Source organism: Eschrichtius robustus, chromosome 2 (genome assembly GCF_028021215.1).
Source record: "Eschrichtius robustus isolate mEscRob2 chromosome 2, mEscRob2.pri, whole genome shotgun sequence".
NCBI classification, from domain to species: domain Eukaryota; kingdom Metazoa; phylum Chordata; class Mammalia; order Artiodactyla; family Eschrichtiidae; genus Eschrichtius; species Eschrichtius robustus.
The window spans coordinates 38,415,110-38,430,438 of NC_090825.1; the positions used below are offsets into that span (position 1 = coordinate 38,415,110).

At 35.2% G+C, this 15,329-nt stretch overlaps 1 protein-coding gene across 2 annotated transcripts in view; it reads left to right on the plus strand.

The window, feature by feature from the left end:
- Window positions 1–15,329, plus strand: part of PARP8 (poly(ADP-ribose) polymerase family member 8) — a 168,459-nt gene that overhangs the window by 90,436 nt on the left and 62,694 nt on the right. For both annotated transcript variants that reach the window (XM_068535326.1, XM_068535328.1), the window contains exons 5-8: window positions 3,917–4,006; window positions 4,575–4,645; window positions 6,139–6,216; window positions 7,818–7,912. In XM_068535326.1, the coding sequence (XP_068391427.1) occupies window positions 3,917–4,006; window positions 4,575–4,645; window positions 6,139–6,216; window positions 7,818–7,912 (334 nt within the window). The remainder of the gene's footprint in view (window positions 1–3,916; window positions 4,007–4,574; window positions 4,646–6,138; window positions 6,217–7,817; window positions 7,913–15,329) is intronic.

The window sequence follows — 15,329 nt, forward strand, 5'->3', positions numbered from 1 at the left end:
AATCTATCTGAGCCTGGTATCCTTTTAAGGATGGTTCTAGAGCAGTTGTCATGTTTTTCTGCCATGATTGGTGAACCTGTTCTTTGTTTCTATTTCTAGTCATTGTTTAACATGTGTTCTTCTTGAAAGCCCACTATGTTGGAGGAATGTCCAAATTTTTCAGCAAAAAGTGTTTTTAATAGTATTCAGTCTGTAAGTCTAAAAATCTTCTGTATCTCTGTGGTTATTTCTCCTTTCTCATTTCTGTTATTTTATATTTATTCTTGTCTTTTTCTCCCCTTGATTTTCCTTCCAAAAAGTTTGCCTATTTTAAAAATTATTTCAAACAAATAGCTCTTTTATGTTGCTTTTAATTTCTAAATGCAGTAATCTTGATAGTACTTTTATTAATTCCTTCTGCTAATGCTCCTCAGGATTTTTTTCCTACTTTTTCTGGATAATACGGTTCAGTGCTTATCTCATCGTCTAAGTGTGAAAATACAGTATGGAATTTTTTTGGCCCTATGAACACGTATCAGCATAATCCTCCAAATTCAGGATTATGCCATCTTATTTATTTCCTTAGCAGATTTGCCATTTTATAATTTTAATCTATTAAGTTACCTGTGCCATCTATTGGAACTCATAGTTTGTTTTTGTGAAAATGAAAATTGAGAGGGTCTTCAAGTTTTAGGTATACGTAATAACATGTATATAAATGAAATACTAAAGATATATTGGCTCTTTAAATAAAATGAAGAAATAAAGCAGCCTTCTAGTTTACCTGTGGAGTTTATTCTGTAGACAGTTTTCTGTTTTTTAAAGGTAAGTATATTACAAATCACAGATAATTGACTCTGTTGTGACAGGCCAGCAGAATTCTTTCTCATCAGTTACCACCTTTAATTAGGAGGCTTACCTACTGGAGGGTATGAATTCTCTCATTTCTCTTACATATTTTACAAGATACTGCAATTGTTGAGTGACAATATTTTGATATAAAAAAACATAGCAAAGCATTGATGTTTGGATTCAGACAGTTTTACCACTTACTACGCTATGTGTAATTACTTTAGTTTCTTAAATAATTTGGGTGAATTAATTTTTCTGAGCCTTGGTTTCCTCATCTTTAAAATAGGGATAATAATTGATTGGCTTGGTGGTTGACATGAATATCATATGTAGGGGAAATATGCAGATTATATTATAAAACCAGTATAGTTATTATTTATAATTATTTCTATTAAGTTACATAGTAATGAATAATGGAATGATGGCTTAAATTAGAAATAGAATAAAAGCAGTAGTTTAAGAGATGCGTTTCCATAGCTCTCTACTCATCTCTCCCTTGTCCACAGAAGTTCCAGTAATGCTTGCATAGTCTGGTAGGGAAGGGAAGAGAAAATATTCATACTGTTAACAGCCTTTAACAAAAATCTACAGGTTCTCTACAAAACATACACGTTAAAGAACCTAATTGTCCCCGGAAGCTTTCAGAAAAAAAATTGTCAGCCTTAGACTCAAGTGGGAGACTTCCCATGAAGGAATTTGAGTTTGAAAGCATTCTGTTCTGTCACTGACTCATTCTGTTACCTTAAATGCATTCTTTATCCTTTTTGTGTGCTACTTTCCTATGTCTAAACAAAGACAATGTATTATTACAGATGTCAAAATAGGTTGAGGAAGATTTAGAAATAATTAGTTAAACAACAACAAAAGAAAACATAGACTCAATTCAGACAGCTGGGACGCTCCTCAAAGATCATCAGCAAACTCTTCATTTTATAACTAAGCAGACAGTGGCTTAGATTTAAAGGGATCAACAGCTAATTGGTAGCAGAGTCTAGATTTGAAGTGCTTTGTCTACTCTTACATTTCTGTTCTCGACTTGAATACACCTCTGTGATCTGGCCTATTGTATCGTAATGGTTATTTAATGGATACTGTCATGCAAACTGAAAACATTTTGGTTTGGGTAAATTAAGCCAAAAGCAGAAATTAAAAGTGTTCTAATGCTTAAATACTAATCAAAATACAGACTGGTAGAAAATCTCTTAGAAAATGATATGTCGAATGCCTAATCCTGTCTTTCGGTATTATGCAACATTTATTTACTAAATTATATTGTCTTGAATCACACCTCACTGCCTTCCAGTGTCAACACTTTGTGTAAGCCATTTGATCCTTTAATCTTTTTTTTTTAATATAAATAAACAAATTAATTTATTTATTTATTTTTCGTTGTGCTGGGTTTTCGTTTCTGTGCGAGGGCTTTCTCTAGTTGCGGCGAGCGGGGGCCACTCTTCATCGCGGTGCGCGGGCCTCTCACTGTCGCGGCCTCTCTTGTTGCGGAGCACAGGCTCCAGACACGCAGGCTCAGTAGTTGTGGCTCACGGGCCTAGTTGCTCCGCGGCATGTGGGATCTTCCCAGACCAGGGCTCGAACCCGCGTCCCCTGCATTGGCGGGCAGATTCTCAACCACCGCGCCACCAGGGAAGCCCCCCATTTGAGCCTTTAAATTGAGTTATTCATTTTCCTGTTTTCTTAAACAGAAAGTTCTAATGTATTTGCCTCTTGATGCTTTAGTAGAATCCTCCTCATTCCATGACGCTGAGCTATTCCATGATAAGGAGTCCACTGTACAGATTTTTCTGGATCTTCCCTTCTAGTTGGTGGTCAGCTATTGCTTCCATTGCTCTTTTTCTTCTCAAGTTTGTGTCAAGGAATCCATTGTTCATAGGGAAAACCTAACTATACACAGTGAATCAGTAAGGCTCTGAATGAGGGTTTAAGAAGTTTAAAAATGGACTGAACCCTCTGAATGAGGGTTAAGAAATTTTAAAACTCTGTTTTAACAGAGCAGCTGTTGACCCTCACCTGAAGGTATGAGTTTACTGACAGAAGAGACCCCAGATAAGCAGTCAAAGGCTCACCTAATATGATGAGACAGTAATTAAAAAGTTATATTAAATCTGTTTCTTAATCCGGGGTCTCACTTGATAAACACAAAAATCCTCACACCCTCCTAGATGCTACTTGAAAAGGAAGTAAGGCAAAATTTGTAATTAGAACAAATCAAAGTAATGGGGCAAACCTGTTTTGTTTCAAGTCTAATCCACCCCCATCTCCTCTCAGATTCCTGAATAACTTACAGCCTTGTGACTTTGAGAGTGTTTTGTGGCTACGTTGTGAATACATATCACTGTCATTTACTCACTACTCAAGGTCTAAAAACAGTACAGATGTTTCTTTGGAAATAAAGTAATGACTTAGCTGTCTATCAGTTAAAAATCATGTTCTCACTGTACTGACACAATATTGTGAAAACTGGGCTCAAGATCTTTTATCATGTGTTCACTAAGTCATCTGAACGCTCATTTCTCCTAGCAGAAATTGATACAGGCTTCTATTGTGGGTTAGGTATATTTTATACTTTTATTTTTTATATCTATTTTTACATTTTTTATACATCATTGATGAGTGTATTATAGGACCATTATTTAAAAATTGGTTAAATATTTGTTGAATAGCTGTGTCGCAGATGCCCTGTAATCATCAATGAGCAAAAAAAATAACAGTCGTGTGTCATATTACCATATACTTGGTACCGATATTGGGAAGGATGCTCTTCACTGAGTTGCGGCAACCAGTTGCGTCCAAATGATCCATCACTGCATGGGATGTTAGAGATGTGTTTGGATAGTCTCTATCCAAAGTCCATATTTCTCTAGGAGATGCAAACATCTTTAAAGAAGCCATTTACAATTAATTCGCACATAAACCTGCAATTTACTTCATTTTTTTTCTGAGATTAATCAGAACAGTAGTGTGTGCCTTATGAGTGTTGGAAGTGATGTGGCTATACCTTAATTTTTTTTAATAAAGGTTGTACTTTTTCAAGTTACTATGCCTTTAGTTGTCTGTATTTCTTTTGCAGATAATACGTATGTGTCAAGTTCAGAAAATGATGAAGATGTATTAGTTACTACAGAGCCAATTCCAGTAATTTTTCATCGAATAGCAACAGGTAATAGGAATACACTATTTTCTTAAATTCCAGGTTAATATTTTCTTGATTGTAGGTAGCTCTGTTTTTTGGTTTCTTTTAACCCATATAATATTTATCCTTGGCATCTATAAATCTGGTTTTCCATACAGGTTTTCTATTTAAAGTCATTAATTTGTTTTTCAACAGTTGTTTAAATGCATAAATTAGTACATTTAAAAAGTCCCATTTAAATGCCTTATGCAGATATTTGCTTTTGTGAAAATATTTTCATTCATAATGATACTGCCAGACAAACTGAATATTTAAAAAACATACTGAAGGCAATGTAGATCCCATGAAATATATAGTGAGAGCTGAAGGAATTTGTACTGTGGCCACTTCAGTTTGAGCACATTTTTATGGGCAATGAAAAATCAGAATAGTTTGTATGTAATATAATTCTCCAACATAATATAATTTCAAATTATCCCTTAATTTCTCTTGCAAAGGAAAGACTCATCTATGGGGGGTTTTTATACTGAAACTTATGAATATTTGGTAAATAGTATACTGAAAACTAAAATGATTCTTTAATTATAACTTTCAGAATTAAGAAAGACAAATGACATTAACTGTTGCTTATCCATAAAATCCAAATTACAGAAGGAAAATGGGGAGGTATGTAAATTACATTTTATGTTTTATTATATTTCTTCAAACAGTATAGATATATTTGAAATTTACTGTGTATCTGTAGTTAATATCATCATTATTTAGGTTAAAATTGCATATAGTGAATGAAGTACACGCTCCTGGCTTAGGGACTTACGTATGGGAAAGATGGTGGCCTAAAATTAGCTACCTTTAAAGTAATAGAAAGAACATCTGGTTTAAAATCTAAATAAAGTGCATACAAAACCTAACTTGTTCTCTGTGTTTTCATCAGATAATGTAGTTGATTGAAGAGCACTTACGTAACATATTTAGAATAACCGTATGTTATTCTAAACTGTATGTTTAGAATAACTGTATGTGGTATACATAGTTTTGATCTGACCCTTAAAATTTCATCTGTAAAAGATGATCTTTCTAGCTAAAGGAACACAGAACTTGGGTATAGTCTTATTATTTTTGGCCAGTGTTAAAACAACAACAACAAACTTATCCCCTTTCCTCACCTTCAAGAAATTTACTTCAATCTCTAAGTAAATACTGGGACATTAAACAAACAAAATGAATGTGGTGGGACCCGACAATTCTTTGGTTTTAAAACTATGCACTGAATGCAACCCTGCCTTCCTCTCAGTGTTGTACCATTCATCCTGCTCTTCTTAGCCAAACTGAGAATCACTGATTTAGCATTATTGCTGCTAAAACCAAAAACTGTTTGTATTTTATAAAACCCAAATTCCCTTTTCTCGGTTTTTTGTTTGCCTTAGTAATTTGAAATTTGATCTAGAAATTTAGGGATAATTACAAAACATTGAATTAATAGATTCCTGTATCTAAAAGCAGCTACCTTTCTCTTAATTATTTTAACAAGGTCGGGGATAGGAATAGTTACTTTAGATGAATTTTTGTTGTTTGTACTTTAGACATATAACAGATATGGTTCAGTTAATTAGAAGCTCAAACTTCAAGTTCAAGCATATTTAATTAAATATTCTTTTGAAATCTGAAATCTAAAATAATTTCTCCAAAGTTCTCTTCATTATGTGATTTGTATTTATTTTCATAATTTGAGTTTTATATTATTAGATTCAAAGTGCCTTTTCTTTCATACCATTATGTGGAGTTGGCAGTGGAAGTGAGAACAGTCTGGGATAAATAGCGCTGAGGAATTTTTTAATAAAAAATTGAACCAGTGTGAGCTGCTCAGATGTTTTATCAGAACAAACCCAAAATTGTAATTGATGAACATAGCTTTTTATATACATCAAATATTAAATTGTACAACTCAAGACCAGTGAAATGTACATAGAGCTTAATGTACCCACAAAATTGTCTCTTACTACCTTTTTGTTTTTGGTTTGTACTGCACCAAGAATTCTTTTATTTAAAATCCATGTGATACGCATAAGACCTACCTATTATGGCCATTTGTTACTTTCGTTTCAGAAGGAGGAAAACTAGTTTGACCATTAAAATTGTCTTCTTACTATTATTTTAAGGAGTCAAGACAAAATAGTACGGTGGAAGAAGATTCTGAAGGAGATAATGATTCTGAAGAATTTTATTATGGAGGACAGGTAAGCACACCAGCTCCTCCAAACAGCCACTTTCAAAGGTAGCAATAGCCATATGTGTTCTAGTGGAAATCTGTGCTTGTCATCTAAAAGACCTGTGTGTTGTTCAGGGTTCTGTAACTAACAAGGAAATTCCTATAATTTGTCTGTCGCTCATTTTCTATATATTTTCAGAAATTAAGGTTACTTTTGCAATTATTTGACTGTAATCATTTATTTACATTGAAGTTGTCTTAACTTCATTACAGATGTTTTGCAGACAGCATCTTATTATGCTTTTAACTTTTACATTTATTAAACATATTGTGCTCAGTCAATATTTTGAAACGGTGACACTAATAAAAGCATGAATTGTTAGTTTTATTTTATTTTTTTTTAACTTATTTATTTATTTATTTATTTTTGGCTGTGTTGGGTCTCTGTTTCTGCGCGAGGGCTTTCTCTAGTTGTGGCGAGCGGGGGCCACTCTTCATCGCGGTGCGCGGGCCTCTCACTATCGTGGCCTCTCTTGTTGCGGAGCATAGGCTCCAGACGCGCAGGCTCAGTAGTTGTGGCTCACGGGCCTAGTTGCTCCGCGGCATGTGGGATCTTCCCAGACCAGGGCTCGAACCCCTGTCCCCTGCATTAGCAGGCAGACTCTCAACCACTGCGCCACCAGGGAAGCCTGAATTGTTAGTTTTAAATAGAAGGTGATTAACCTTTATAAAAACTGATGGGCCCTAATTATCGAGCATCCTCATTATTTGTATCCATTGTCTTCCTTTTCCTTCTATACTAAAGTGTTTGTTGAAAAATTGTTATGAAGAAACATCGTAATTTATATATATGAAAATGGCATAGCCACATATGCAAATATATGAAAGAATTCATTATATTTTTTTCCAGAATAATGTCAAAATTTTAAACTGAGCATTTGATTGTAGGATATGGCTATATAAGGTGTCTTGTTCTGTTTCTGTAAACTTCTTGATCCAATATGCTTTGTAACTTGGATAGTTTAAAGGAAAGGTAATATGTTAAAGAGATGCTTTAAAGCCAGTTATTATTATGTAAAGAATGCAAGTCAATTTATTCATTCAGAATCAGAAATTAGTAATTTGTCAATCAAGTGTATGCAAGGCAGTAGAGGTATGGACGGACATAAGTAAAACTAGGTTTCCTCTCTCCAGGAATGCCTTACTAGGAATGGGGTACTTTTCCTAATGATTCTTTAACCGATATAACACTCTAACATTCTGCAAAATAATTCTTCCTGTTTCGATTTTTGTTTACACTGCTCATTCTTACAGGGGGAAGTAAATGTTTTTTTTTCAGTCTAGAAGTTTTTCAGATTATCTGCCACTTCGCTCCTTTTAACATTGGCATTGTCTTCGTATCAAAGTTGTCATATATTACTCTTTAAGCATAATAAATTATACTAGATGTATGTGAACCTAAGAACTTTAGTGAATATATTGCTGAACTGTCTATACTTTTTTCATGAAGGCGACCGAGAGAATGCCCATGGCAGAACTACAGGGTCACCTGTCCAAGCGATTGTTTGTATTTTGATTTTTTGGATTCTCTTTACCCTAAGTCATTTCTAAGTTATCCCTTTTCATCAGGTGAACTATGACGGGGAGCTGCACAAGCACCCCCAACTCGAAGCTGATTTGTCGGCAGTGAGAGAGATATATGGACCACACGCAGTTTCTCTCAGGTAAATAAATACCTCTGGTGAATACAACTTAAAATTATTTGGAAAGTCATTGGAATTTTCTGTTGGAGTTAAGTGGAAATTTTCTTGGGCTTAATTATATTTGAAAGTATATGAGAGAGTCTATTATGTTTCTGCTTATACAAAATGGCATATTTATGGCTATGATTTTTTTGTGTGTACACGTGGTTTAAGATTACATTGATTTCATTAAAGAAATTAGTTATTTTTGGAGAGTTAGTCTGATAAAATATCAGTCTTGAGTGGCATCAGAATCAATTCCTGTAATAGATTTGGCCATCTGAGCCCATGTTGTTATCATAAATTAAGGACGTATTTGTGTGAACAGTAAAAGTAAACAATGCATAACCGCTGGTATCCAAATCACATTGTGATATGTAATCTGGCCCCTAGAAAAAGAAAGGAAAAAAAGTCATAAGTTTGTGCAATGTGTGTTTGAATGATAATTTTTTTTTGTTGTTGCAGTTACTTAATATATTATTTGGTGATAAATTTCCAGGCCATTTTCTGTTACTTTAATCATTCAGAAGACCCCCACCATCCCTATTTAGACTTTCTTTTCTCTCCTTAATTTAAGAAAAACCCTTTTCTGCCATCATACTTGTTTCCTTCCGTGAGTCAGATCTGATTTTTCAGATTTTTGTTATCTTCCTAAGGTCTCCAAGTCTTCCTATCTTCTCCAAGTCTCCAGACTCCTCTCACAGCCCGACCTCAGTTCCAGCCTTATCCACCCAAACCAGGATTGTTTCTGTTCTCGAAACATGCTATATTTCCCCTTGACTTTTTGTCCATTTGCCCAAGCAGTGCTTCCCTCTCAAACCCCGTTGCTCTCTTTATTCAAGCCCCAGTCTAAAGGTCAGCTTTTCTTTGAGCCTTCCTTGAATCTCTGATGCAGATTGGTTATTCTGCCGTCTGCACTCCCATCACATTTGGCTCTTAATCTCACTTATTAGTCTCTTCATGTCTTGTCATTATGGGTTTACTTCTCCCCCTCTAGACTCTGAATTCTGTGAGTGCTGCGGCTGCACACTTTTTTGTTATTTGCCTTTATTTTGTGTTGGTTTGGTTTTCAATCCTGCTTGTACTCCAGTACTTAGCCTAGCACAGGGCATATGTGAAATATAAGCTGGGGGCTTCTTGACTGTTTTCAGTGGAACGTCTGTGAAAAATGTTCATATTATCTGGTTATATTCTTTTCGGTGAACATACGCAGATTTTGAGAGAGCAGATGAATACTTAAGGGAGTATAACACAGCTGTAATTTATAATTGCTAACTGTTTCATTTTACCTGCAGAAACTCACAACCACCTGTGGCCTAAATAAGCTGGGATTGTACACCCGGACCCTCTCCCTCCTGCTCATGGAGGGATATTAGGCTACAACTGAATGAGAATGATTGGAATTATACTTGGAAAAACAAATCTTTGCAATTTCCAAAGTTTTAGCAAATTAGCTGTGACCATTTCACAATTGATCTATGCTCTGGCTCCAGGATAAGGAATATGGAGATTCAATAAGTATTATAGAATGAATAAATGAAGAAGGCAACAGGGACTATCAATAAATTGTCCAGGGATTCCCTGGCGGTCCAGTGGTTAAGACTCTGTGCTCTCACTGCCGAGAACCTGGGTTCGATCCCTGGTAGGGGAACTAAGATCCCCCAAGCTGTGTGGCTCGGCCTAAATAAATAAATAAATTGTCCAAAACAATGACTAATCTTTTAACTTTAGTCAAACTTTGGTTGAAAGCTTAAAACTTTAATCGCAGTAGTTTAACCCTCTCCCCCACGAAAGAAAAACGTCTGTGTATGACTAATTCAACACAACATAGAATTTAGCTGCTTTTCATTTGAAATATGTATTTTTGTTTAGAGAATCACTTCCACACATTGATTGCTTTTATAGAGTTTTTTTACATATATTTCCATGCTATCTAGGCCTCAATCATATCATATATATATTTGTATATACATATGAATATTTTTGTTTCTTCAGCAAGCATTTGATAATTTCTTATGATATCACTATCATAAGATAAATACTTATAATTTCTATTAGTATCTTCCATTATTAGTAAAATATTGATAATTTATGGACTGTTGAAATTAGATAAATATCTGGAATTTCATTCAAGTGAAGTATCTAAAGTCATAAATGGTTTCGATTATTTTCCCCTTGCCTCTTTCACTTACGAGTTTTGATCCCATTTAACTCTCAATGAACGTAAGCCATGTTCTTGCCTGCTCTAGATTTTCGCTAACTACAGAGGATATTTCCAGAATAAATAACCTCCCAGAGGCCTCATGATATAAAGGGAAACCACAGCAGGACTAGTCTGATTTACTTAAAATAAATAAGAATGAATTTACTGTCTGGTCTCAAATACTGTGGCTTGGACACATGGGAGAAAGGAGTAGTTAGGCCTAAGATCTTGGAGTCACCTTCTTTGCAAAGTTTTAAGTCTGTTGAAAACAGACTGTTCTAATTAGCTGTTCTTTTACTTAATTGAGGTTTATAAGAACTTAATGGAGTTTGAAGAGCAAAAGTACCTCAATATGCATAATATGCTATTTGCTGTCATTTTTTTTAATGTGACATCTAATGAGAAAGGCAGCTAACCACATCTAAGTTCTCTTTAAGAGATGAAAATAACAGAGATTGCCTCAATTGAGGCAAAACTCTCTTTTAGTAGGTTGAGGGAGGCTATAGAAAAAGTGACCGATGATGAATTTATTACTTAAGTAGGGAATTTTAGCTCTACCTGGCCAAATCATTCAAAAGCAGCAGTCTGGCTGGGTTGAACTGTGCTTGGAAACATTGATGACCATTCTGATTGACAGGCTCTTGCTCAGGAAGTGAGTTAGGTCTCTGGGGGAGCATGGTTAGCCCCCCCGATCAGTCTGCATGTGTCTCCTCTTGAATCATGCAACAAAATGAGGTTACTTTATGTTTTTATTATAAATTTACTCCTATAGTCATGTATTCATTTAAAAAATGATCAGTGCTATTGAAAACAATTTGAGATTAATATTTTTAGAAAGCAGGGAATTACAAATCACAAAATTCTCATTTGACTGGGAATGAAATGATTCTGATAATTTGCTGATGGTGTTTCAAACTTTTACCCCAAATAAAATATCCTTTGCTTTATGATCATCCATCATCCATTTAAAGAACTGAAGGCATCTGAGTAATATTCTAATCTTTTTATTGTGGCTAATGTTAAAGTAGGTTGGAAGATTGCAAGATTGTGACTATTCTGCATTTTGATCACTTTTTGTGGTTGGATGATTGTAGTTTTGGAGTTGATGTTTTGGAGGACAGGGCATGCAGAGGATTTTTTTAAGGTTTAAGGAAGCTATACCACTATATTCAGGCCCACCACCCAAACATATATCTCATGGAAAAGAGAGAGAGAGAGAGAGGTTGAGAGAGAGAGAGAGAGATTGAGAGAGAGAGAGAAAGAAAAGGAAAGAAAAAGCCACATAAATCAGGGTGGACCACTTTAATTTCTCTGGATTTCCATTAGTAGTGGGCCAGTAGGACTACTTAACAAATCTCTGGTTCTCCTCTTCTGGCAGATGGCAGGATTGTATTTCCCTACCTCTTTTTTTTTTTTTTTTTAATTTATTTATTTATTTTTTCGCTGCGTTGGGTCTTCATTGATGTGCGTGGGCTTTTGCGGCGAGCGGGGGCTACTCTGCATTGCGGTGCGCGGGCTTCTCCTTGCAGTGGCTTCTTTTGTTGCGGAGCACGGGCTCTAGGTGCATGGGCTTCGGTAGTTGTGGCGCGCAGGCTCAGTAGTTGTGGCTCACGGGCTCTGGAGCGCAAGCTGAGCAGCTGTGGCTTCGCACGGGCTTAGTTGCTCCGCAGCATGTGGGATCTTCCTGGACCAGGGCTCAAACCCGTGTCCCCTGCATTGGCAGGCGGATTCTTAACTGCTGCACCACCAGGGAAGTCCCGTCCCTACCTCTTATAATATCAGTAGTGGACACACAACTAGTGTTGGCCAGTGAAATGTGAGCCAAAGTGCTAGTGTGTGAGTTCCCACATCTTCAGTACTCCATCACTCTGGGCCCCTTGGCGACTACAATGAATAGCATTCTTTCTAGTCCTCTGATTTCATAGTAAGCAGGAAGTGTGAGTGAGCTATAAATCCTTTTTTTGTGTGTTAAACCAGTGAGATTTTGAGGATGTTTGTTACTACAGCATAACTTAACCTACACCGAAGTATGTCATTCGTCAAAGGATCTTGCGTTGGATGTTTGTAATGTCCTTTGCAGCATACTGATTCTCCCGCTTCTGCCTCTGGAGCCTACGGAAAAGCAGTCTGAATTGAAAACCAGGGGAAAGTGATGGCAGGAGGCACACAGAAGAAAGAAACAAAGAGAAGACTATTTTTCAAAAACACTGGCATAAAATCTAGATGCAAGCTTCAGAATGTGAGATCCCAGACAGTCACCTCTACTTCCAATGCCTGTGCTTTCCTCAAGCAAAACCAAGGACTTTTAAACGGAGGGCAGAGTTGTAGCAAGTGTTTACACTGTACCTCTTATACACTGTTATTTTATATGGGTTTCCTTTCTTATCTGGATCTAATTTTTAAATTCTTCTTAGCCCTGTTGTCCTTTAGCGAAATTTATAGCTACCATGAATACAGTCTTGCAAATGCTTTAATCTGCCAAGACTTCTTCCCAACTACTGAGTTTGCATATTTCTTGGCCCATTCACAAACATCTCTCCCACACTGAGCATGAAACACACACTGAGTAGGCATGCAGAGATAGACACACAAGCTGTTGAGTTTCAGATGTCATAGGAAGGTGTATGTTTCTTCACAAAATATATTTCTTCTCAAAATATAACTGACTAATTGTTGAAAGCAGAAATAACTAAATAGCAATAGAGGTTTATTTCCCAAGAACTTGTGATAGAGTTTCATGTATGTGTGTGTGTACGCATATAATTTCCTTGACAGTTGATAAGCGAAGGCTATCTATCTAAAATATATTTTTATAACCAGCACAGTCCTGCTAATTTTGATCAGATAGTATTATAAAACATCACAACAGTATAATAAATAAGCTGTGGTTTTATAGAGAAAGGAAGACCAACATAGATGGTCTAACATTTAATATATTGTAACTATGTATGTGGTATCATTAATGAGGATGTTGTCTTGATTAGTTCCACTAAAAAACAGGAAATAAATTGCTAAGAATGCTAACACATAGTGCCCTCAAAAATGCATGTTCATAGAAAAATATATTTCACACATATGTTCTTAAATGAACTAGGTCACATGTAAGTAGTCCAAATCAGATGGTTGGATTTCAAGATATGTCAATTCAAAGACTAATAACTCAGATGCTGGAAAGAAATTTGTGGAGCAGTTCTTCTCAAACCCTCAGTCCCAGAGTGAAACAACTGCATCAGATCATTTCTGTGTAGTCTCCCTTCTCTTAAAAAAGTATTCAAGTTCAATTTGATGTGATCTTTTCATAGTGAATAAATATAGGTAGTGCACGGAATTGTTTTGAATTATTATAAACCCAATACAGCATTCAGTACACAATCAGATATCAAGATTCACAGTTCAAGTTGCATTCGTATTTCAAGCATTCGCCTTGATTCTGCATTTGCTAATCATGAGATCCAGAGCTACTGAAAGATACTCAGATACAGAAGCAATCCTGATGACTGGGCCGCTGCATCTGGACGGACTGTAATCACGCTTTGTAATCTCGCAGTAGGAAACGTGAAATTACTGGCATTGTATAAAAAGGGCATCACAAGGGAAACTGGTTTGCATATACACAGTGTTGTTGTGAGTTCTTTGAAGTGTGGCATAAAAACAAAAGTGTAACTATTTACAGATCTACACCTGCAGAATCCAGTTAATTGCAAACCTTTAATGCCTCTGCCTCCTTAAAATTCTGTATATATGCTCTGCTATGGTGAAGAAGAACACTTGTAACCCTTTAGTTACTTTTTTTTTCAAAGAAATTGATAGTATTGGGAACTGGGAAAATACTAACTTTTAACCAAAAAAAATGTTGAAAAAAATCATATAAAGAATACTTCAGAATTCACATATTAAAGGTTTTATAAGGAACGTATATCACATTCTGATCATAACGTTATGATAAATTCTGTTGAAATGATCTGGAAATCTATTTTTGAAGAAAACAGCTGTGGGTAAGGTTTGTGCTGACTTTTGTTGTCTCTGATTCCTTTTTCTCTGCCTCTAAACATACCAAAGTCTTGCCATCATAAATAAATCCAAAATTATTCTCCCCTCTGAAATTGGCAAAGATGGGAGAAAAAAATGCCTGGTGATGATGAGGATGTGGAAAATGGTCACTGGGGGATCCTTGCTGGTGCGATTATAAGTTGTTTTAACCTTTTAAAATAGTAACTAAACAGTATATATTAAGACTCCCAAATATAGTTATACTATTTATTTTACTCAGTAATTCTAGAAATTATTCTCTGGGAAGACAGCTGCACATTGATTTTTATCCAGAGAGCTATTTATCAATATTTATAGTGTAAAAAAATTGAAAGCAACCTAATGTTGTATTACATAATTTTATTCATATAAATACAGACATTTAAATTTATGGTTTTGAAGAGTATTCCACAATATAAAAAAATACTCATTATAGAAAAAGTGAAAGAGCAGAACAAATATCTTTGCATACCTTATTATCCTTAATAATAATCATGTGTATTACATGATATATTAATATATGAAAGAGACTGGAGTGAGGTATAAGCAAGAAGAATTGTTTCTGAGTGACTGTGTTACAAGTTATCTATTGTCCGTTTTTCTTTTTCTCACATTCTATATAATGAGTCTATATTACCATTGTAATCAGAAAAAGTAGATTTTTTTAGGAAATACATAACATTTTTTAATAAAATAAATTTTATCCACAACCTATAGTTAATATAAAAGTACTCTTTCTACTTTTTTGGTTTTCCTATTTCTATTTTATCTAAATAAAGTGTTTTAGTTTCCATAGTGTTTTGGTGATATGCTTGCTCAGTGAACAGTATATTTGGAACATTTCCCTCAGGATACTAAATGTTTTTATATCAATATATATAATAATGGGTAATTTAAAAAAATTATATCAATGTGCCATCGTTTAAGTATTTCCTTATTATTCAATATTCTTTTTTTTTCTAATTTCTACTCTTACATACATCCTTCTAGGTAAAAGTTTGCACGTATTTGTTATAATTTTCTTGGGGATGGTTGTTGTCAAGGCCTCTTTGCCTCACCAAAATGTCTTTTGCACGTCATTAGTGATCTATCCTCATCATTGTATTTAATGGCTCTCTTTTAACATGCCTGGCTGTAGGTATTTGACTTCTTATATTATGAATAATT